This window comes from Centroberyx affinis, unplaced genomic scaffold (genome assembly GCF_046629955.1).
Source record: "Centroberyx affinis isolate AG114_WGS23_722 - 3 ecotype Tasmania unplaced genomic scaffold, CSIRO-AGI_Caff_v1 ptg002982l_1, whole genome shotgun sequence".
Classification (NCBI taxonomy): Eukaryota; Metazoa; Chordata; class Actinopteri; order Beryciformes; family Berycidae; genus Centroberyx; species Centroberyx affinis.
This window is the reverse complement of record NW_027281088.1, coordinates 21,842-43,003: the sequence shown is the minus strand read 5'-3', so window position 1 is coordinate 43,003 and position 21,162 is coordinate 21,842. Positions and strand designations below refer to the sequence as shown.

Below are 21,162 nucleotides of genomic sequence, written 5' to 3'. Positions count from 1 at the left end.
GATATTAATAAAAATACAATATCATTGTATAAAAATAATATAATTAAAGATAGAGCGTCTTCATTATGCTACTGAAGAGTTTCTTCTGGCTAAAAAGAGTTACCACTAGCCAGAAAACAGAGAAAAGAGTTATATTCTGTAGCACTAAATCTGTCAACAGGTCACACTCACAGATTTACCATTTTTCAGTCCAATGCAAAGTGCATATGCAGATGTGCAATCATGCATTGCTGGCATCGTAACCATGCTCCCAGAAAATCCACCTGTGTGCTTTCGCTGTTGCCTATTTGAATCTATTCCAATTAATTCCCAATGGAGCTGTACATCAGTGTGACATTGCAGGTTTCGAAACAGAATAAAACTCTTTTCTCTCATTTCTGGCTATCGGGGACAGTATAATGCTCACTAACTAAAATTGATATGCTTTTGTCTAGACACCATAATGTTCGGTAACCTAGGATGATGACAAGCTATTGTTCAAATCGCAAATTGAAGAAATGGAAAATTAAATTTGGCTCCACTTATAGGAACAAAGCATGTTTTGAAGTGGCCCTGGGGAATAGGGAAACCATATGTCTGTACAAAGATTCAATGGTATTCCCTCTTTAAAGATGAGAGCTTCAGGGCGTTCCAGTGGCTCAGTGGGATAAGGTGCCACGTACTCAGTGTGCTTTGGGTTCAAATCCACTGATATACTGTACATAAGAAATATAAGCAGCTACTGTTTATCGTACTGCATCTACAGTGCTACGGACGCCAATTTTTGCCACTACTCCCATGTTCTTGCAGCCATTCGACTGTAGCGTATTCCTGCCAAGTGGATGGCATGTTGAGGGTGTGTATCAAGAGTAGTCAGCTCCACCAATCAGAAGTAATGTAACATTCGCCTGCAGTCAGCTCCACCAATCAGAAGTAATGTAACACTAGCCTGTAGTCAGCTCCATCAATCAGAAGTAATGTAACATTCGCCTGTAGTCAGCTCCACTAATCAGAAGTAATGTAACACTCGCCTGCAGTCAGCTCCATCAATCAGAAGTAATGTAACACTAGCCTGTAGTCAGCTCCACCAATCAGAAGTAATGTAACACTAGCCTGTAGTCAGCTCCACCAATCAGAAGTAATTTAACACTAGCCTGTAGTCAGCTCCACCAATCAGAAGTAATTTAACACTAGCCTGTAGTCAGATCCACCAATCAGAAGTAATGTAACACTAGCCTGTAGTCAGCTCCACCAATCAGAAGTAATGTAACACTAGCCTGTAGTCAGCTCCAAGTACTGTACTGGTAGTATTAACGTGGTGGGGAAGTATATCTTCTACCAACCAACTTTGAACTGTTGGTTTATTTAATTGAGACAATGAAACATAAAATCCCGAAAAATAATAAAAATATATAGCTACATTATAGCAGAATTTTTAAAATAATAACCAAGGTGATTGTTCTTTTGCTGGCATATGAGTTGGGTCTGGCCACTACTGTAACATTACTTGAAAAAACACAAGCCCTTCATGGCCCCCTGTTTCAATCTGATTGTAGACCTTTATCACATGTCATCTCCTCTCTCTTTAATCAGTCCTGTCTCTCTCCACTGTATGTGTGTATATAATATCTATGAAAGCAAAAGTGTCACACAAATAATCTTTAGAATAGCAGTGAGAGATTAAAATTGTGTGATGGAAGGATCAAGGTTTATGTGGTAGTTACTTTTTAATAAGATACGCAACTACGCACATCTACTTTTCTCAAAGGTGCTAGGCCAAGTTGAAATAGTGAAGCCCAAATATAACATTAATGCCTTATAAAAATGTATTATATACGAATACTGTTTGGACAGATCTTCAACAGGTGTGGTATTCACGTCAGAACGTTGGTTGGCAAGGTCAAGATCCAGGTCAAGGTACACTTTATTATCCCATTTCAGAGACATTTTTGTGGTCATTAGAGTGCCTGAAAATCAGACAAAACCTTTTTGTTTGAAAACCCAGACAAAAACTACATTAAAAAAATACACAAAATACAAAAATACATGGCACAGTTTCTAGCTTGTCACTCCTCTTGTCGTCTTCTAGCTGTAAAGAATAATTACTGGGCGGTAATGCAGTGTGTGGTGGTCGTACTGATGAGAGTCCGCAGGTGGTAGCTGTCATATGGGTTGTGTGGTGGAGTCTTACCTGTTGGGTTGTTACTCTGAAGGTGGCTCCTGCGGTGGGGGTGGCAGGTCGTGGGGAGATGTTGTTCTGGGCCTGAGCCTGAGCCTGAGCCTGGGCCAAAGCCTGCTGAGGAACCATCACCAGCTGGCCCAGCTCCGTGCGTACCAGCACCATCCCTGCAGAGCAGCGGGGAATGTTAGTCAGCGGACAATACCAAACCCACAATGGGGAACTACAACCAGCCACCAGCCAAATGCATGGAAATCTTGGCTGTAGATGGTAAGTTTGTCGACTCTATCAGCTACTTTGGAGGGTAAAACCAACCATCATCCAAAGTGGCTGGTGAATACTGTAAACCAGCAGCCAGTGTGTGCGGTACACAAAAAATCTTTCCTGCTCTATGTAAAGGTGATGATACACGGCAGAATTTGCCCCAAATCTGCCAGGAAGCTTTTCTGGCAAGGTTTAAACATCAACCAATCAGAGACAAGAAAATTGGTCAGGTGACCTGTCCTCAGCCCAAAATATTTTCAAAACAATGGCTGATGGTGCAAATGCCATTAGTTAAATAGTAAACACAGCTAGGAAATAATAACTAACTTCTTTATATATAACATTTAATCTTGCAAGCTAGCTAGCTGTTGGATGCCAGTAAAACAGATTATTGTTTTTTGTTAACAAAACAGACCATATTATAAACCTATAATACACGTTATGAAATTGCAGTGGATAATGAATTATTAAATTTTCAGTAGAAAAGAGGAGGTCAAGATCACAGCGATGGCAGCAGTATCTGTTTCCATCCATTTTCACTCCTACAACTGTCAGACTTGTCAGTTACCATTGTCCTCTTTGCCCATTGCCCAGTTGCTCATACTCATTGCCCACTGCCAGCAAATTTTGCCTCAACTTTGCCAAAAAATTTAGGCTACCTGTGTATCATCTTAAGATATGCTTGCTCTGACTGCAAGACTGAACCTACGCAGTCAGAGCCAGCAAGATTTTGCCACAGGAATTTTTGTCCACCATACACAGTGGCTGGTGGTTTACAAAATTTGCCAGCCGTGATTACTGTTTAACCAGCCAATTAGAGTTTAATTGCAAAATGGGATATCCACATTTGAAAAAGCCTCCAGGTCCTCCACACCAGAGTTTCCTTTGTAACAAAACCACATCACCAGAACTTCAAAACAAACTCAGAAAAGACTGAAAAAGGTGAGGCATCGATTGTGCAACTTAGAGATCATCTGATTATCACACTGAATGGAGCCAGACAGACATGATACATTACAGTATGTCCAATGTACTGGAAATGCTGCATTTATCAGACAAACACCTATAGCCTACATATGCAGCTAAAGTGGCAAAGTGGCAGGTAGAGAAACTTACCAGCCACAGCCAAAAATGTACCAGCGTTTGGCTGGTGATTGGTGTTCATTTACTACACTGGTCACTACATGATTTAATTATTAAATCAGCATACAGTGACACTGTTGACAGAAATCAGGCTAATCCACAAACAACGTTACATTTTACATTTTACATTTTAGGCGTTAAGCTGTCGCTCTTATCATGAGCGAATAACCTTGAATGGACACGAGTGTCTATTTGCTCTTTCTGAAAGGCTAGGATTGCAGTTATTACAGTGCCACACTTGTAAAGTAGCCCATGTAGGGAAGAGATAAAACATTTTATTACACATTTGTTTATCTTTGAGGAATTTCCATACAGTAGAAAAACATAATATAGTCCATAAAAGGTTAACAGTATATCCTTATAATTCTCTTGACCACCTGACAGAGCTTTCATTCCTGAGGTGAGATGACAGCATTCGAGACCAAAGCAGGGCAGGAATCTAACCTTTTGGACAATTACATCTGATTCACCAGCCAGTTTTACTACAGGACAGAATAGGACCTTAAAATCATGATTGGCTACCTGCCAAAGTGACTAACAGGGTAGCCAAATTTACCGGCCACAGCCAAAATGTAGCAGCATTTGGCTGGTGGCTAGATAATTTCCCACCCTGATAAGCAGTGGAAAAAATGCACTTCCAGTAATTTATTTAGACACTCATAAATGTTTAAAATGTAGATTAATCAGATGAGTAAATTCAGTCAGTGATACACTTTGTAATCTTGGACAATATAGACCAGCAATGCTCCCAGCATCAGGACGCAAAATGAGCCACAGGGTCAAAAATCTATCCAGAATGGTTCCTGACAACAAGATGTTCCAATGTGGTTAAAGCACCGGCGCTGGGGCAGCTCTTTGAGCACTGCTTGCCCATCAGAGTTGCCCAAAACATCGCCCTGTGCATCACCATCTTTACTTACAGTAATTCAATAACAATAAGAAAACACTGTTAATTCTGACCACAGATGCTTTGCTGGTCATTGTAGTGTGGAGCGCAACAGGTCTCCACTAAGTAAGATGCCATTTCTTGGGCAGCAAAAAAAGACATTATGCTAAAAGGAAAAGCAAATGTATTTTACGCATTTGTCACTATTCAGGAAGTAATTCCACCATCCCACTGTCTTTAAAGAAGATCTAGTAGGGCTTTGCATGCCTTAAAGGACTTGTGCATCTACGTATAGCTCTTCTTGATCTTGGTATAGGCTGCTAGCCACAGTGCGTGTTGCACTGTCTTTATGCACCATATAGGTGAAGTCCTGTTGTCCCTGTACACTGTATGTCAATATGTACTGTGAAACGTTTGAAGTTGACGATATGTCTCTGCACTAACACCAAGACAAATTCCTTTACTTTTATTGTAATTGGCGATATAGTGATTCTGATTATTATTCTCGGAAACACTATTGTGAAATTGGAAACTTCAGTTCAAGTCACAAATGGAAGTGTGAAAATTTGTTTCATAGTTTTGGTGGCAGACCGCTGATGCATACACATACCGCAAATAATACCGCTGGCCTGGCACATCATTAAAGTGTCTGGCATTCTCTAAATTCTGCTGTAGATGGGAAACTTCCAAATGTTCACTTGTTTTTATGGCACTTTCTTAAAAGAAGAATATGATATATGAATACTTTAGTGGTTGTATTTTATTGGGAAGGGAAATTCTAGGGATGCCAGCATGTCCCATCCCCTGACAGTCAACTCAAGACGTTATTTCCCTTGAGATATTGGAGCAGCAGGGTGACCTAGTGGTTAGGGAGTATGTCCTATAAACAAAAGATCACAGGTTTGATTCCCACAGCAGTCAATGTGTGTTGTGTTAAAGTTTGTTAAAGTGTCGCTCTGAAAGAAGACACCAAACTCCTGTCTACTCTCTTATTGTAAGCCACTCTGGTTAAGAGCATCAGCTAAATGTGTAAACTGTCCATATAAATGCTTCCCCACAGAGATCATGAAAGGTTTATTTTATTCTTTTATTCTTATTCTTTTACCCATTCAAGATGTGTGGTTTCATGTCATCTTGTGGTGCTGTGAAGCTCAATGACTACAGCATGTCACTCAGGCTGCCATAGTTAGAGATTCAATATCCTGAATGGTTCAGTTAGCAGAGCTTGGCACTAACACCGCCAGGGTTAAGAGTTTGATTCCCACTGGAGCTGCCCATGCTAAAACTGTATGCACTCACACTACTGCTCATTTGAACTGAATGGCATGTATTATCTCTGCAACATTCACATTCATCCTATCAGAATCACTTTAACTTGCAGAATTCCCCAACACACACTGACACACATGGTCCACGAACAAGATGTCACATACACAACTTCTCCTCCTGAAACACTCACACCAATCACCATTATATCCAGTTGACAACCAAACCCATGAGTCTCGGGCTGGCTTATTCCCACACAGGTGCCACTCTAAACAACCTCCCATATGCAATAACACTGTCCCTCTGCTCTCCGTCCTCTCCTGCAAGCCTTACCCTGTGGGATGGTAAACCCGGGGGGCAGCTGAATCGTCGTCTGCTGCTGAGGCGGTCTGACAATCAGCTGAGGGGCTACAATCCTTTGAGGTGCCGCGAGTCCGGGACGGGGCTGAGACTGTGCCGAGGTGGCCACGGCGGGTGTCGGAGAGGGAGCCGCGGGCCTGACCATGCCGGTAGTTGTAGTCACAGATGTAGTTTGACCGGTTACACTTACAGAAGTCGTTGCCACCCCTGTGACACAAACAGCGGCTGTGGCAGAGCTCGGAGGCTGGGTCGCTGTTGCTGTTGTTGTTGGTATGACAACAGCAGACGCAGAGGAAACAGTATTTATCACAGAGTTGACATTACCAGGCTGGCTTGACATTACAATTTTGGAGTGAGTATCGTCCGTTTTGGAAGCCCCAGTGTTTGTGACCGTTTTGCTGTGGTTCACTTGTGAAGCCGGAGAGGTGACAGGTCCTATCCGCGCGCCCTGCTGGACCAAGGCCGAGACGGTGGTCCCGTTTCCGTTCTGGGCTATGCTCGCTACGATATGATTGGGGAGTCTGTGCAGTGCAATGGTAGGAGTCCCTCGGTCGAGAGCAATAGCCGATTGACCTGCAGATATGCTGGCGTTAGATACGGTGAAAGTCGTGGTGTTGATAGAGGATGTCACCGCTCGAGCAGAGTTTGGTGTAGTTTCACTGATATCCACAGAGCTAACGCTATCGGCCACCGCTGTGTTGCTATTCCTCCGCGTCGTTACAGCTCCGCCGTTCAAACTCTTTATCCGGGCTGAAGCAGTCCGTCGCTGTGTGGTTATGCGTTTCCTCGGTGGATTAGCTTCTGTCGACGCCTCACCTGAGCCCGGGGTAACCTTAGACCCCCGGACGGCGGTGGTGCTGATGCTGGCAGGCGGAGATGCCAAAGTTGACACACCAGATGCAGTCACTGTTGTGATGGATGCTCCATGTGATTGCAAACCGCTGGTAGTGGCGTTCACACCGACAGCCGAAGTGGTGGGAGCCTCGGCAAAGGACGGGGTAGAGTCCAGTGAGGGAGATGTAATAGTTTTATCTGAGCTGATTTCTTTAGAGTTGATCTCCTGGCGTATCTCAGCTTTATTACGCCGTCCTTGTTGTTGTTGTTCTAGTGTTGTGGTGCCCACTGGAGCTGGTAGCGTTTTTCCTAAGTGATGGTTAGCGGTGGTCACGGAGCCAGCACCTCTGTTTTCATCTGTTTTACCTGCTGGGTTGCTTTGGCCAGCAAGCTGCGACTCCAGAGAGCCCACTAGATCGCTCACAGCCTTTTCATCCACCTCTGAAAAGAGCATATCTTCCAGGGGGTCGGAGGCGCCCGCCATCTCTGATCACGGATTGCCGTCTTATATTTTTTTACATTGCGCTTGCGTGTTACTAGGCATTGTGGGAATGAATCTGACGTCATTAAAAGAGGAAAAAAAGAGACATAAATTATAGCTGCATGTTTCTTGTGTTTTTTCTGAAAATATCCGTTAATGGATGATAATAATGCAATGTAGTAACAACCAAAGTAGTATGTAGTTACATAACCATGCCGAACCATAGGTCAAATATGGCATGTGTGACATAGTTTTTGTGTGCCTAAATAAAAGGTTTATAATATCCAAAGCATGCAGTTATATCTATTCAAGACAAATGCAGATCTATTTTTTGCATTTTTTTTCTGCATCTAAAAAAATGGATTCTCTGGGGTGGGGGCAGGGTGGAGGGACGCAATCCCGTGTAATATCGCGATATAATAGGAGGGTGGCATCTCAAAAGTCTGCTAAAGTCTCCTATGCTTAATTGACTCCTTTTGTTGCTTCCAACAAATAATTGTCAATGTGAACAGAATTGGGGAGTATACACTGAATACTCATATATATCACTCTACTCTTCATATTCTGTCAAATCACACGTTATTTCCATTCGCCACAGACGAAAAGAGGTGAAAGGAGGAGGAGGCAGCGTTAGACAAATAAGCTACAACCATATTCCCACCATCCTTAGCGGCGGGTGAAGGAAAATGAAAACGGCCATGTCGTGGTAGCGATTTGTTCAACAGCGAACGGGTTTAAATAGTTCATTAAAAGTACGCTTACAATTGAAAGGCTTAAAAAGACGCAAAACGTTTTGCCTGAAGATACTCTCTCTTTTTAAAGAAAACACATCCGACTGAAGTGATTAGGTTATTCAAAACAGGGGACAATATGAGCGGAGGAGGGACGCCGTACATTGGCAGCAAAATTAGCCTCGTCTCGAAGGCCGGGATTCGCTATGAAGGAATTTTGTACACCATAGATACTGAAAACTCGACTGTTGCTCTTGCTAAAGGTAAGCTAACCAAAATACAGACCCCACATTCGCCAAGAAGAGCTATCGTACCCATTACGAAGTGTCCAACGACGGGACGCCGTAACGAGTTTCAGCGTAGTTAGCTATGTTAGCTAGCTTATTAGCCAACTAAGTGCTCGCCGACACTTGCGTTCTTTGTTTACGTCCTGCTGCTAATTCACTACTCGGTGCTGCTGCTAAGTAGTGCTTCTAATTGCAAGCCAAATGCCTGTTGTTGAAATTGCTGTTAATTATGAGTCACGGCACTTGATGTTTCACCCTTAACTTTCTTTTGCTTTGTACATTCTGTGTATGTTCAGTGAACTCGATGATAACGATCTTCTCTTTATGAACATGTATAGTGTAGTATGTTTTTGAGCCATGCACCAAATCACAGACGGGTTTCTATCCTCGTTTGCCTAAACGGACAATCAAATATTTTACACAAGCCTTCACATTGAAGCATAGTTCTGCTCAGCCCCAATAACACAAAGACTAGTAAAATAACATCCTGTGGAGTAGTAATGGCTGTCACACTTCCCCCAACAGTTCGTTCTTTCGGCACTGAAGATCGCCCCACTGACAGGCCCATTCCTCCTCGGGATGAAGTGTTTGAGTACATAATCTTCCGAGGGAGTGATATCAAAGACCTGACGGTGTGTGAACCACCCAAAGCCACTAGTACACTGCCCCAGGACCCTGCCATTGTTCAGGTAAGAATTTGCTTGTATACAGTGTCAGCCTACTTTCTGTATATTCCTGTCCGGGATATCAGGTTTTTCATTTGTCATAGAAAAGCTATGTTGAGGCCAGTTTTATGGTCTTGAGAAATTGACAACTTGGATAGTGATGGATTAAATGACCCCCTTGACATAACCATATTAGACCCCTTTCCACAAATCCCTAAGTTTTTACATGGGCACTCACTCTAGTTTATAGCAGAAGGGATAGTTATAGTTAGGTCAGATCCAGTGATTTAAAAGGAAACTCAGAAGGATACAGGTTCTGGTTATTCTGTCAATGTCATTAAAAGTACCATTTGATGACGGTTAAAAAAAGAAAAAAATGTTCCTGGTGGAGCACTTAATGAACTGACCATTGCATACTTCCCCAATTTCTGTTATCACCTTTTCAACAACCCTAACTATCTATTCATTACTTTGCAACTAAATTCTGTGCTGCCAATTTTCCACACCACATCTTAAAATGCGCCACTGTATGCAATTTGCAGTCATGGTGAGAGAAATGCCATAGGTTGTGTCATTGATGCCCTGGATTATGATTTTATTAAATGAGATGAGACCCTAGATGTGGCCTTGCAGTGTTAAAGACTTAAAAGTGTAGGATGATGGACCCTGTGTTGTCATTGTCCTTTAATTGGCTATGTGGGGATTTATCCTTCTAGTCCTCTATTGGATCCACCAATGCTGCAGCATCGTCATCATTCCAGTCTGTGGGGTCCTACGGGCGCCCTACTTTCAGCAGGCCGCCCGTCCCACCATACAACCAGTTTGGCTCAACGCCCCTGGCACCTCAGCAGTTTGGAGCTGTTGGAGGAGGTAAGTGTTGTCGTCTGAAATAAGTGTCTATTTACTGTTTGTTTTTAGTGTATCCACTTGAGGTGTGACATCTAGCTGGCAAACAACAACTGTCCCAGCAACTTAAATACCATCCATTGGCTGCCAGTTATGTTCAGTTGAAACTGGATGGCAGCTTAGCGTAACATTAGTGGTTAACGAGACTAGCCTTCACCGGAAGTTCATGCATTCTATCCCAGCAACTGCCAGCACATTGTCCTACCTGCTCACTTACTCTGTCACTCTGCATAATAGTGTCAGCTAAATGCCTAAAATGTAAATTTAACTGACTGACTGTAAGTGGCTCCCTACACCTCCAAAGTGCATCTAAAATACTCTCCAGAAACGTTTTGCCTGGGTTTCTGTGTTATCTGTCACTGTGACAATAATGATGTTGCTGCTCTTGTGTAATGTACTTGCTTGGTTTCTGGAATTAGATGTTTTAAACCCTAATGTGAGGTTAGTTATGTGTTTCCACATGTGTAATGTGTGCATATAAGCTCCTCCATGTCAACACTGACCACTGATAATTCTGTCCCATCCCAGTGAAAAATGTTTTTTACCGTGAATGCAGTGTGAGCAACCCTGCTGTGTCATACCTACAAAGAAAGTGTTCTCAGTGATGCAGTGTCCTCAGGGTCCAGAGTAGTGCTGTTATTCTCTCTTACCCGATAGTTAGTTGCAGTGTATTGCATTCACCTTGCGTCCCAGGTGAAAAATGGTCACTGACTAGATGGCTAGAATGAAAACCAGCGGGTCTCTGGCTGTAGGACCAGGCAATAGTTCAATATTATTGTTTATTGTCTTACATAGGAATATTTGAAAATTAGTTTGATCAGACTTCATATAACTTCATATATCATCATTAGTTCATTACATTGTTTGATTATTTAACGTGAGCATGTTGGCAGATATTGTTATATCAATATTTAAATAATTTGCTATGATTATTGTGATATTAGTTTTGTCTGTATCGCCCAGCCCGAGGTCTGGGTCCCAACGACTGGGATTGAGAACCACTGGTCTTATAGTGTATATGACCTAAATGACCTAAAACCATAACTAGCCTAGGTTAATGTAAAGACTAGATGTTGAGGAAAAACTTTTTATAATGCCGCTGTGACTCTTTAAAGCCCCTCCGATCACGATACGAACAACTGAACAATTTTCTTTCAAATATGTTTTATTGAACATATATGTGTACAAAATAATTTTACGCTCTTGTTTTTTTTTTTTTAACACAAAATGAAATTCACATAAAACTGAGTGGATTACTCATTCTTTAGATGCATTTCCTACCAATATGATGCTTCATACACACAGCTCACTGGCTATGGCTGTCATTTGATTATAATCACCGGTTAATTTATTACAATCACCTGTTATTTTCCTACCAAGATGGTCATGTGGTGATGTAACAGAATACTGTGAATAGGTCAGGATATGAAAACCCTCTCCAAGTTCGAACAATTTTCAAATAAGCCTTGCAAGCAAGACACCAGTTTCCAAGGCACATCAGGAACAACACCTGATCCTGCTGATTTGAAAAGAGCACAGCTGTCCCCTCTCTGATTTTCCTGCTGCACACCTGAACCTCATTTTGTTTGAAATTGGAAGCGGTGAAGATAACCATACAACACATTTCTGAGATACTGTTTTTGCTGAAGCTTTGAAATTTGAATTTGGTCAGAGGAGAAGACATTTATAAACAGCATACATTAGTGATTTTCCTCCTCAGTAAGTGTATATATTGCATTTCTAATGTTGCTGTAGGGTTGGACTCATAGATTGGTTTGTGGCCATACTGGTCTGATATTGGCCCTTTATTAAATATCAGATATTGTCCAGTCAGTGTACCCCACTGCTGGACATTCCTCCATTCCATATGATTATGATGGAGATTCCTCCCTAATCACAGCTACATAAAACCGTCTAAAAACTGCAACCCCACCCACCCCCCCACCCCTTTTTTTTTTTTTAAATCATTTAATTGTTATAAATGAATGAGACCTTGGACACTGGCTGGATGTAATGTGAAACACTGCCTACTTGTCATTTTTTGGCAGGAAACAATCACATTTGAAGATCCTTTATATCGGCATAAAATATTGGCTATCAGCAGCTTCAATATATTGGCCTCAGCTATCAAAAATCCTCATTGCTTGAACCCCACTTTGCTGTGTTCTCTAGGACGCACTAGTCCTCAGCCGGACCCTCTGAAGAAGAATCCCTCCCTGGAGCAGGCGGTACAGGCCCCCCCGTCAGCTGCCCCGGCTCCGCCTGCACCTGCACCGGTGGGACAGAGGAGTCAGGCGGGGGCGGCAGCTCCCAGACCCACCACCACCGGCAGCCAGAGGCCCCCAGACCTCCTGGAGCAGAGAAGGGGTAAGGCTACCAGGCTTTTCTTCTGCTCACTCTCAACCTGGTGGGAAGATGTTAATTTTATGTTTTCGTTTTTAATGGCTAGGACTCTATGAATAATTTTCCCCCTATGAGTAATTGTATTTTTTTCCCCCACACTTTAACACTTCAAGTATGAATATGAAGTACCCTATAAGGAGTGGGGCTGTCCTTTGCCTTCTACCCTTTGCCTTGGTGCCACTGAGATGTTGGTTCAGTTCTGTGGTAACCTCCGAGGCTGTAGTTTTGTGGTGTTAAGGAACTGTCTATCCCTGTCGCTGTTGTGCGCCGATGTTTTTAGTTTTTGTAACCCGTGCACATACAATTCAGACACAGACTATTTGACTCGCATATCAAATTGATGATTGTCAGTAGGGATGCCGCGATCGATTGGCCAGCAATCGGAATCGGCCGATATTCGGTATAAATATCAGATCGGAGAATTCCGATAATGCTTTATAGTCGCCGATTGCAAACACCGATCAATGACACAAAACACGTGAGCCATTTCTCAGCAGAGTTGGTGTCATTGTCACATGCTAACTCACCTCACTACATGTCGGCGGTGTGGATGTTAATTAAAAAACACAAATCTTCATGAACAACCAGTAACGTCGCAGTCCGTCACACCCGCTACTTCCCCTCATTTAATTCTCTGCTTAGTTAATGCATCAATTCATCGCATGCCATGTGCATTTGTTTACATAACGGTCAGCGCTCTGCACCGCTGTCCGCGGTGCTGAACTGGACCGCGGTCCAGAGCCTAACAGCGGAGAGGCAACTGAGAAGTCTCATTTCTCTCTCTCTCTCAAGAACATTCACTTATACAAAAACAAAGACTGAAACGGATATATATCTTCGGAGGGTGTCCATTTATTTAACTCGACTCAACAACACAGGCAAGTGGCAAGAGTCTGAGTCTTGTGCTTCGGTTATCTCACTAAATCATGTTGCGCTACCTAGAATGCACATGGTTTTGTTTACATAATGATCAAGTAAATATTGAAAAAGAAAATGTGGATACTTTTTAACCAGGACTCAATTTAATGGATGAAATGTATGTAAAATGGAAACTGTTAGACCTATAATACTGCTATACCAGCTGCTATAACAAAACAAAGGTATGGCCGATCGGTATGGCAGATATGGCTCATAGACGATCGGCGATTGGCGGCAAAAAACGTTATCGGGGCATCCCTAATTGTCAGACCTCTTTTAAAGCTGACACATCCTGCTAATTGGCATTCAACTTAATGTGACTGACTGTGTAGCTGTGTTTTGCAATATTGATTTAGTTACTTCATAGTTCAAGGCTTTTTTCCATGTGGTGTTTCAGCTGTTTTGTCCACCACTTGTATCTGTGTCTACAACAGGCTTAAAACATATTTATTTTATCAAGTAGCTTATTTATTGGTGTTTGTAAGCGTTGATATTCTGTTGGTTGTAGTGCTTATATGTCTCTTTTGGTAGAGCATTTCCATCTCACACTGGCTGACTTCTTACTCTGTTGTTACATGATGGTAAATCCTGTGTTTTTTGCTGTTTAGCCCCTGAGGTTCAGAAATTGCCTCAGCCAGATAATGAGCATGGTGCTGTTGAAAACCGGGATCCCAACAGGCGTCACGCCAGTAAGTAATTTACACTATATGAAATTACTTTCTACCTTCTAGTATTCATGGAGTTTAATAGAAAGGTCTATACTGTAGCCCCCCCTAAAAAAATGGATAATTCCACCCTCTTAAATGTTTGTTGCTAAAAGATCTTGGGTAGCTAATAACTTTCATTATATTCTGTAATGAGTTTTACTTTAGTGAGAGCAATCATTTTGCCAGATTAGGTGTCTCATGTTTCATATGGGGGTAGTTTTGATTTGGAACAAAACCTTTCATATGTTCATTATTTTAGCTGTGCGACATTCACATTTGTCTCAGATTTTCTTGGTCTTGATTAATGTTCACTGCTCCTACCTGCTTGGCATTGAATTTACAGTTTACAGTCTATAAGTTACATGTCACAGTATTGCAGGATCTGAGTTTTCCCCTGTCGTTTCTCAGCTGGTGGTCCCTCTGCCCGTCGTGGCCGTGGAGGAGGAAACCGTGGCAGAGGCAGATTCAATGTGCGTAGGGACGGCCCCATGAAGTTTGAAGAAGACTTTGACTTTGAGACTGCTAACGCCCAGTTCAACAAAGATGAGATTGACAAAGAGCTCCAGAGCAAGCTCAAACTCAAAGGTACCGCTCCCAACACTCTTGAGTCCTGAAGAGCCACAGCTGGAAAACTGGCCAGCACTTTCAGGGAAAATGAGTGAACTGTCTCTTTATTCAGCATTCACGATGGCTCAGAATTTATTATTTCTCACTTAAATGGAACAATCTAGAAAAAACACACTTCATTTACTTTTCAGCAGTGCTGGCTGTTTTTCATCAGTTTGATTTCTTCGGGTTTAACGTCTAAGATTTGGCTGCATCAATTCAGACAGCTTGTATTGGGCAAAAGTTGGGAGGGAGTCACAGCTAAATTGACGCAGGCTTCCCTCTGTCAGATAACTCATACCTTTTTATTTTTAGCAATCTTATCGGATTTGTTTACATTGCTATGGTTACAATTCTGCTAGATTGTAGATTTCTTTTTGCAGTGCACCCTGCTCTGGCGGCCTAAAAAACGCATACCGTAATTCCTCTAAGAGCCCTGCATAAGGGAATTGCAGTGTGCACTTGTACACCAGGCAGTACGGCATTAAGTCAAACAAACATCAGCCAACTCGAGGCTGGTGCGCTGTACATCCACATACCAGGAAGTAGCGTGGTGATTTTCTATCTGTAGTGGTAAAATCAATGCATTATTTAAATATATCGTTTGGTGATTCCGTTAGTTACAACACATTGCTACCACAGCACTTGTGAGTGAAACTACATTGACTTTAAAAACTCTTAACACCAATCCTGCACACCCACAGAATTTGAATGGATAGAACAGTCTTTCCACTGTTTTCTATGGTATTTTGGCTGGTATCACACTGGCTGCCTCGCAGCATGAGTGGGTTAGCTTTGTAATGTTACAAGACTATCGTTAAATGAATAAAATGTGATGACTTACCAACAGTAATATCGAGCAATTAAACCCAATCAGTCCAAAAATCCTTGAGTAGCTCCTGCTGACAGCAAAGCGACAGAGATAGCGCAAGATTTGCCAGTTTCCGACTGCTTGGTCCTTGCTGCAAAACCTCTCACCTCTGTGACTTGCCTTAAGTCATTTTATACAGAAGCTAGCCCAACGTACCAAGGAGGTTTTATATTATCTAATGGTACACATAAAAATGGCCGCACACCTGTGTGCACACCCTTCACCCGAGCACCTAGAAAGCTCTAGCACACTTGTTGCAAATATTCCCAGACAGTGTGAATCAAGACCCTGACGTGAAGCAATAATAGCCTGAATCTCCGATAATGAACATCTTGAACACTTAACTCTGTTCCAATCAGGATATCATCACAATAATGTTAACAGCAGCTGGATCAAAAACGTGTTAAACCTTGTCTTTGAGTCATTTGAATCACCTCAAATGGTGCAAATGGCAATTTAGCAGGTAGGTCTTTTAAGAAGTGTTTAAACTGTTTCACAATCTTCCTCTGACATAAACAGATGACAAGCCCGAGAAGGCTCAGAATGGAGAGGAGAACCCCGACCCGGAGCATCAGGCTACCGAAGGCACCGCTGAGGAGGAGGACACGGCGATAACCTCATGCTACTATGACAAGACCAAGTCCTTCTTTGATAACCTGTCCTGTGATGATCCAAGGTACGTCTGTCCACCCCCACTGCCCAGAGTTCAGATTGTTGGTAGTTTGTAGGAATATGGGGCTGTAAAAATAAATAAATCCAGGAAAGGAAAAAACGGGAGGAAAAACAGAATCATGGGGCCTTGGGTATAATATTTTATATAGGCTTGTGATGCCAATTGCTAATGCTTTAGGGTATCTGCAATATGCTCAACACTCATTGCCTGGTATCTTGTACAATGGACACAAGCCTTTGAATTTATTATATAAAACATTTGTATTGCACCCTTGTAAGACACTGAAAGGTCTTCGTTTTTGTCTCTTAAAGGAAATCAGGTGAAAGAGGATTTTCAAGGTAAGTCACACTCTTTATAGCCAATAGCTGTTTAATATCTCTGTTTTTGATGAGGTATGTTCATTACAAAAAATGGATCCTGATTGGTCTTTGTCTTTGTCAGGGATCGAAGGCCGACCTGGGCGGAGGAGAGGCGGATGAACGCAGAGACCTTCGGCATCCCCCTGAGGCATAACCGAGGAAGAGGAGGCTACCGCGGCCGAGGCAGCATGGGGCCCCGCGGCGGCCGAGGGCGTCCGTCAAGCAGAGGATCCTTTGGGCCACCCCGGGGTGCCCCGCCTGGTTTCAGAGGCGGATTCAGAGGCGGCAGAGGAGGCCGGGAGTTCTCTGACTTTGAATACCGGGTAAATCATTCAGCTCCATGTGCTTAAACATACACGTTTTAGAAATCTAATTGGCAATATCGGTGACAAAAAAATCCATTTCGAATTGAGGTTGTAATGCCACAAAATACAAGAAAGTCAAGGGGGTTCGATACTTTCTGAAGTGTGTGTGTGTGTGTGTGTGTATCGAGATGGATGGACATGTAGACTATTACCAGTTGCACTCCAGTCTAAACTTGTTTTCCTTTCTTCTAGAAGGACAACAAGGTGGCTGCATAGTATAGCAGCGACGGATCCACAAAGAATTGTAGCCCTTCGTCATGAAATGTCCCCCTTCAAGAACTTTTCTTTGGTCTCGACATTTGACAGAAAGAATGAAGACATACTCTTAACTTGGTCACCAGCACTAGAGTCGACTGCTTGACGTCAGCGGGTGTGAGTGCGGCTTCTTCACCGATCTCCCTTCTCTCCACTTTGAAAAAGTGATCTTTTTGTTTGTTTATTTTTCCCAAAAGTTGAGTTTTGTTTGATAGACAGTCATCAGAAGGACAAGAACATGTGTAAATACATTACCTTGGTGGAATAACTCAGTATTTTTGCATCTATTCAAGTTCCTTTCTTACTGAAGTTGTCTTTGATAATGTTGTGTAAAAGCTGTATGCAGAAAGCCCACTGATACTGTGAGTACTCTGATCACGATTCATGTGATCAATAGCTTTATTTTTTATTTTATTTTTTTGATATATTCAGTGATGTATCTTGGCACCAAAATTATCTGCATCTCCTGTTTCACCACATTTTTTTTCTACTCAGATCTACTTGCCAGATGTTCAGTATTTGTACTCTGTTGTTTGCAGAAAAACATTCTTGTTTCACTGGGTTGATTTGTTTTTTGATGTTGAAATACATTCTCTTGATGAAGTGGTGAGTTCAAAGTTAAGCCATGTACACAAAATGAATTGTTTTTTTCTTCTTCAAACTAATGGAACATAATCTGAACTGAATATTGTAATGAATGAATGTATATCTAGCTCATGTCCTATTCTGTGCCCCCAAGCAAATTATTGCCACCAAACACTCATTTCTAGTTTTTCGAAATGTGTATTCAGTATTTAGAATCGTTAGGAGATATTTTTGCCCCTAGTGGAGAACGCCACCCACCCCCCAGCGAATTACTTGTGTTTATGCTTTAGGTTTTCATCTAGTCTTTTGCAGGACTATATTTTTTGGTTTAAAAAAAAAAAAAGGCAAGCTAATGCAGGCTATGAATGGGAGAGACCGTCATTTGATTCATATATGGGGTTTACATTTTAGCTTTAGCGTGTTATTTGTTAAATGTAGTTGTTCCGGCTGGGTCTGTTGTGTAGGTGTCATATTGTTTTCTGCAGTCATGGCTAAATGAAGAGCAGCACCACAATGTGTTTCTTGAAATGGGAAACATGAACTGATAGAACTGGGTCTGTGTAAGTCAAGGAAAGCCTTGAAATAAGGTCCGTTTTGGATAAATAATGAGATGTTGTGTAGCGGTCAGTATTTTGCCAATAAGAATATGTGAGCATTTGGCAGCCTATAAGTACATATGTCAACACATTTTTTTTTTAGTACCTCTCCTAAATCCACCGTCTTTATGGGCTCAAAATATAATTATAGTGAGTCGTCTGCTTGTTACAAGCCTGTTTTTTTGTTTGTTTCCCCATTGAAGTGTCTTAAAATTGTGCTTTTTCTACCTTTTTTTTCTTTGTCTCTACAATCAGGCATTTTCACTACAAAGCTATGACGTCATGTTATCAGGACTGGAAGTAGGAAATATTGTAAAATGATTGAATGTTGTCTCTGACAAAGAATATGTTAAACTCAGGGTTTCTGTGGGTCCTGAAAAAGTGTAAAAAAAAAAAGCTAAATAAGGTTAAGGTTTTAAATAGTTAAATGTCTGAATTATGATCTTCAGAGGTCTGAAATTAGTTTTCGTTAATCAAAATAAAATTTGACCATATCAGCCTAGTTGTTACATTTCTGTAGAGTTCCGATAAGGTTGAAAGGTCATTTAGAGCTCATCAAGTTCACCTCGTGTGTTCTATCTCTCTGATTGGTTGTTGGTTACGGCGTCGCTAAGGGACGCTTCCAGCAGAACTAGAGATTAGCCTTAAGACTCGGTAGCAGCTCTCTAACTTTCCCTTTATGCCGACTCTCCTACCACTATGTCTGTCTTTTGCTGCTGTCATTTTGGTATGTATTGATTTTAGACTTGTTGTCTTCTGTTAAAAATTGCCCAATGAGCCTGTTGTTACCACCGCCCATTTTGTCCCAATGCTCCACGTTTGGCTCATCGTGGGAAGTGTTTGCGGATCACCGTACCTAGGAAGAACTGTATGACAGAGACCTAAGTAGGTTCGCCATTCATATCAACATTTTCAAGCTGGTATAGAGGTTATTGGTAGAATTATCAGTTGAGTGCTGCAGAATTTGATGAACTGGGGGGAAAAGACCTAGTCTTTATTGACTATAGCTCTGTGACATGTTAAAATAATGCAAAATGTACTATTTTGATTACCCCCTTGCTCTATCAGCTTTTTGACCCTGATAAATTATAGTTTTAGCTGTGTTAAATTGGCATGTCGTCATTTACCCCACATTGTTTGCTTGCGTTCATTTTTGAAAATCTGTCTTTTTTGCATTCGTGGTGGCATTAGAAAAGGTCTTTTAAAAAAAAGCTTTAAAATTGACTTTCTGGAACCTGCAGAAACCCTGTAACTACAGATGGCAGCATTTCTGATCGACTTCATCAGTCCTCCAAACTTGATCTGTATGTATGCTCCTCCTCGCATTATTGTCCATTTAACTGTTCTGTGGAGTGAATTTGTCTTTTTTAATAGACCTAAGTGAGAAAAGGGATACGAACTGGATTTGAGGCCAGTGAATGGGGAGCATTGGGATGTTTTTTTGTTTGTTTTTTGCTCTTTTTGGCTCAGCTAATGTTTTGTCAGTACTTTAGGGAGTGCCTTCAGAGTGCTATATTTTTACAGCTCTCCCTTTAACTTCAAAGGTACCTTTTGACAAATGCATTGATAGCACTACTACAAGACAAAACTATTGTAGATCCTTTTGAGTTTCTGTGGTAGTTTAGAACAAAGCGCCCCATGCAGCTGAAAATGTGCTGTCTGACTGGATATTGTGCAGATTGCTGAACGGTGCATGGTCGCCACAGGAGCCATCACTTTATACCCAGGGCAGCAGGCAGGATTTGGGCTTTTGCAATAACCAGCGTGCAGCACCAGAGCTAATTTGAGATTGCAAACAAAGCGTAATACTGAGCTACTCAAAACTGACAAGTTTTCATATGTTTGTTACTCCTTCCAATCACTGGAATTGTGACCCAGGTATAGTTTTCTTGACAACATGTACAGCATGATGTATTCAGTGGGTTACCCTCAGCAGACTGGGGTTTTTACTCAAAACAAAGATAAAGAGTTGTACAATATCCATGTTTCGCTTGTTTTATTCTTAAAACTCAAACACTTCATGTGGCTGCATCTACTCATTTTGCATATTTCACTATAACATAACATTAGGTTCTTCACTGGTATTAAAATCACATTGCTTTCCCATATTCTTTGTGTTAACTAGGGATATGAGGGGAGATGAGATGCCTATATGCTGTACTGTATTTTTTTAATGAAATATTTGATGCATTCGCCTTGTTCACAACAAATAAGAGAGCAACATGTAGTAAGAGCTCCTCATTGTTAGTTTAACATATCACACACTAGTGTTAAACCTCGTTTAGGGTGTGTGGGTGACAGTGACTGCAAATTGTATTATTTTGGTCACATTCCCTATAGTAGCCTGTTTCTGTGCCCTAGGTGGCAGCAATGTGCCCTCTCCACAGTCCCGTAGGGTCTTTGCGTTTTGACAACGGAGTCTTTCGGCTTTTTTCTACTATCTTATTGCAAATCTTTATATTTTTTTGGAAAAAAAAGCGAATCAAAATCATGTTTCACACATCGCCCAAACTTATCGTGGCCTAACACGATTACACTCTTTCTTTTGGATACTTCTCTTCCAAAAACACCGAACTGTGCGAAAGATCAACAAGTTCAACATCGTGGAAACAAGCATACAGGAAAAGCGAGTGATGCTGCGTTTTGTGCTGTCGGAAATATGCCAATTACGACACGGGCGCCCAGGAATCACCCAAAAAAGAGGTAAATACGACTGGGAAACCTTACAATGATGGGATATAATGAGAAAATTGATAATTTCTATGACATCCGAGTTGCTGAGATGTGGGTGCAGAGCATGGAGGCTTTAACAACATCTAGAAGTGGAGTTATGTAATTGGCAT

The 21,162-nt window shown here is 41.7% G+C and overlaps 2 protein-coding genes across 2 annotated transcripts in view; one reads left to right on the top strand and one right to left on the bottom strand.

The window, feature by feature from the left end:
* LOC139658921 (transcription initiation factor TFIID subunit 4-like) overlaps nucleotides 1-7,395 on the bottom strand; it is a 104,719-nt gene extending 97,324 nt beyond the window's left edge. Inside the window, exons 1-2 of the mRNA XM_071537104.1 lie at nucleotides 6,051-7,395; nucleotides 2,171-2,325 (exon numbers count right to left, since the gene is read on the bottom strand). Of these exons, the coding sequence (XP_071393205.1) occupies nucleotides 2,171-2,325; nucleotides 6,051-7,395 (1,500 nt within the window). The remainder of the gene's footprint in view (nucleotides 1-2,170; nucleotides 2,326-6,050) is intronic.
* A 683-nt stretch (nucleotides 7,396-8,078) lies between these two features.
* LOC139658920 (protein LSM14 homolog A-like) lies at nucleotides 8,079-20,298 on the top strand. The gene is made up of 10 exons (XM_071537103.1): nucleotides 8,079-8,386; nucleotides 8,936-9,099; nucleotides 9,792-9,945; nucleotides 12,154-12,348; nucleotides 13,911-13,991; nucleotides 14,418-14,594; nucleotides 16,006-16,162; nucleotides 16,471-16,497; nucleotides 16,601-16,841; nucleotides 17,076-20,298. Exons 1-10 carry the CDS (start codon nucleotides 8,263-8,265, stop codon nucleotides 17,097-17,099), a joined length of 1,344 nt encoding a protein of 447 aa, XP_071393204.1. The 5' UTR covers nucleotides 8,079-8,262; the 3' UTR covers nucleotides 17,100-20,298.
* Nucleotides 20,299-21,162: the final 864 nt, after the last annotated feature.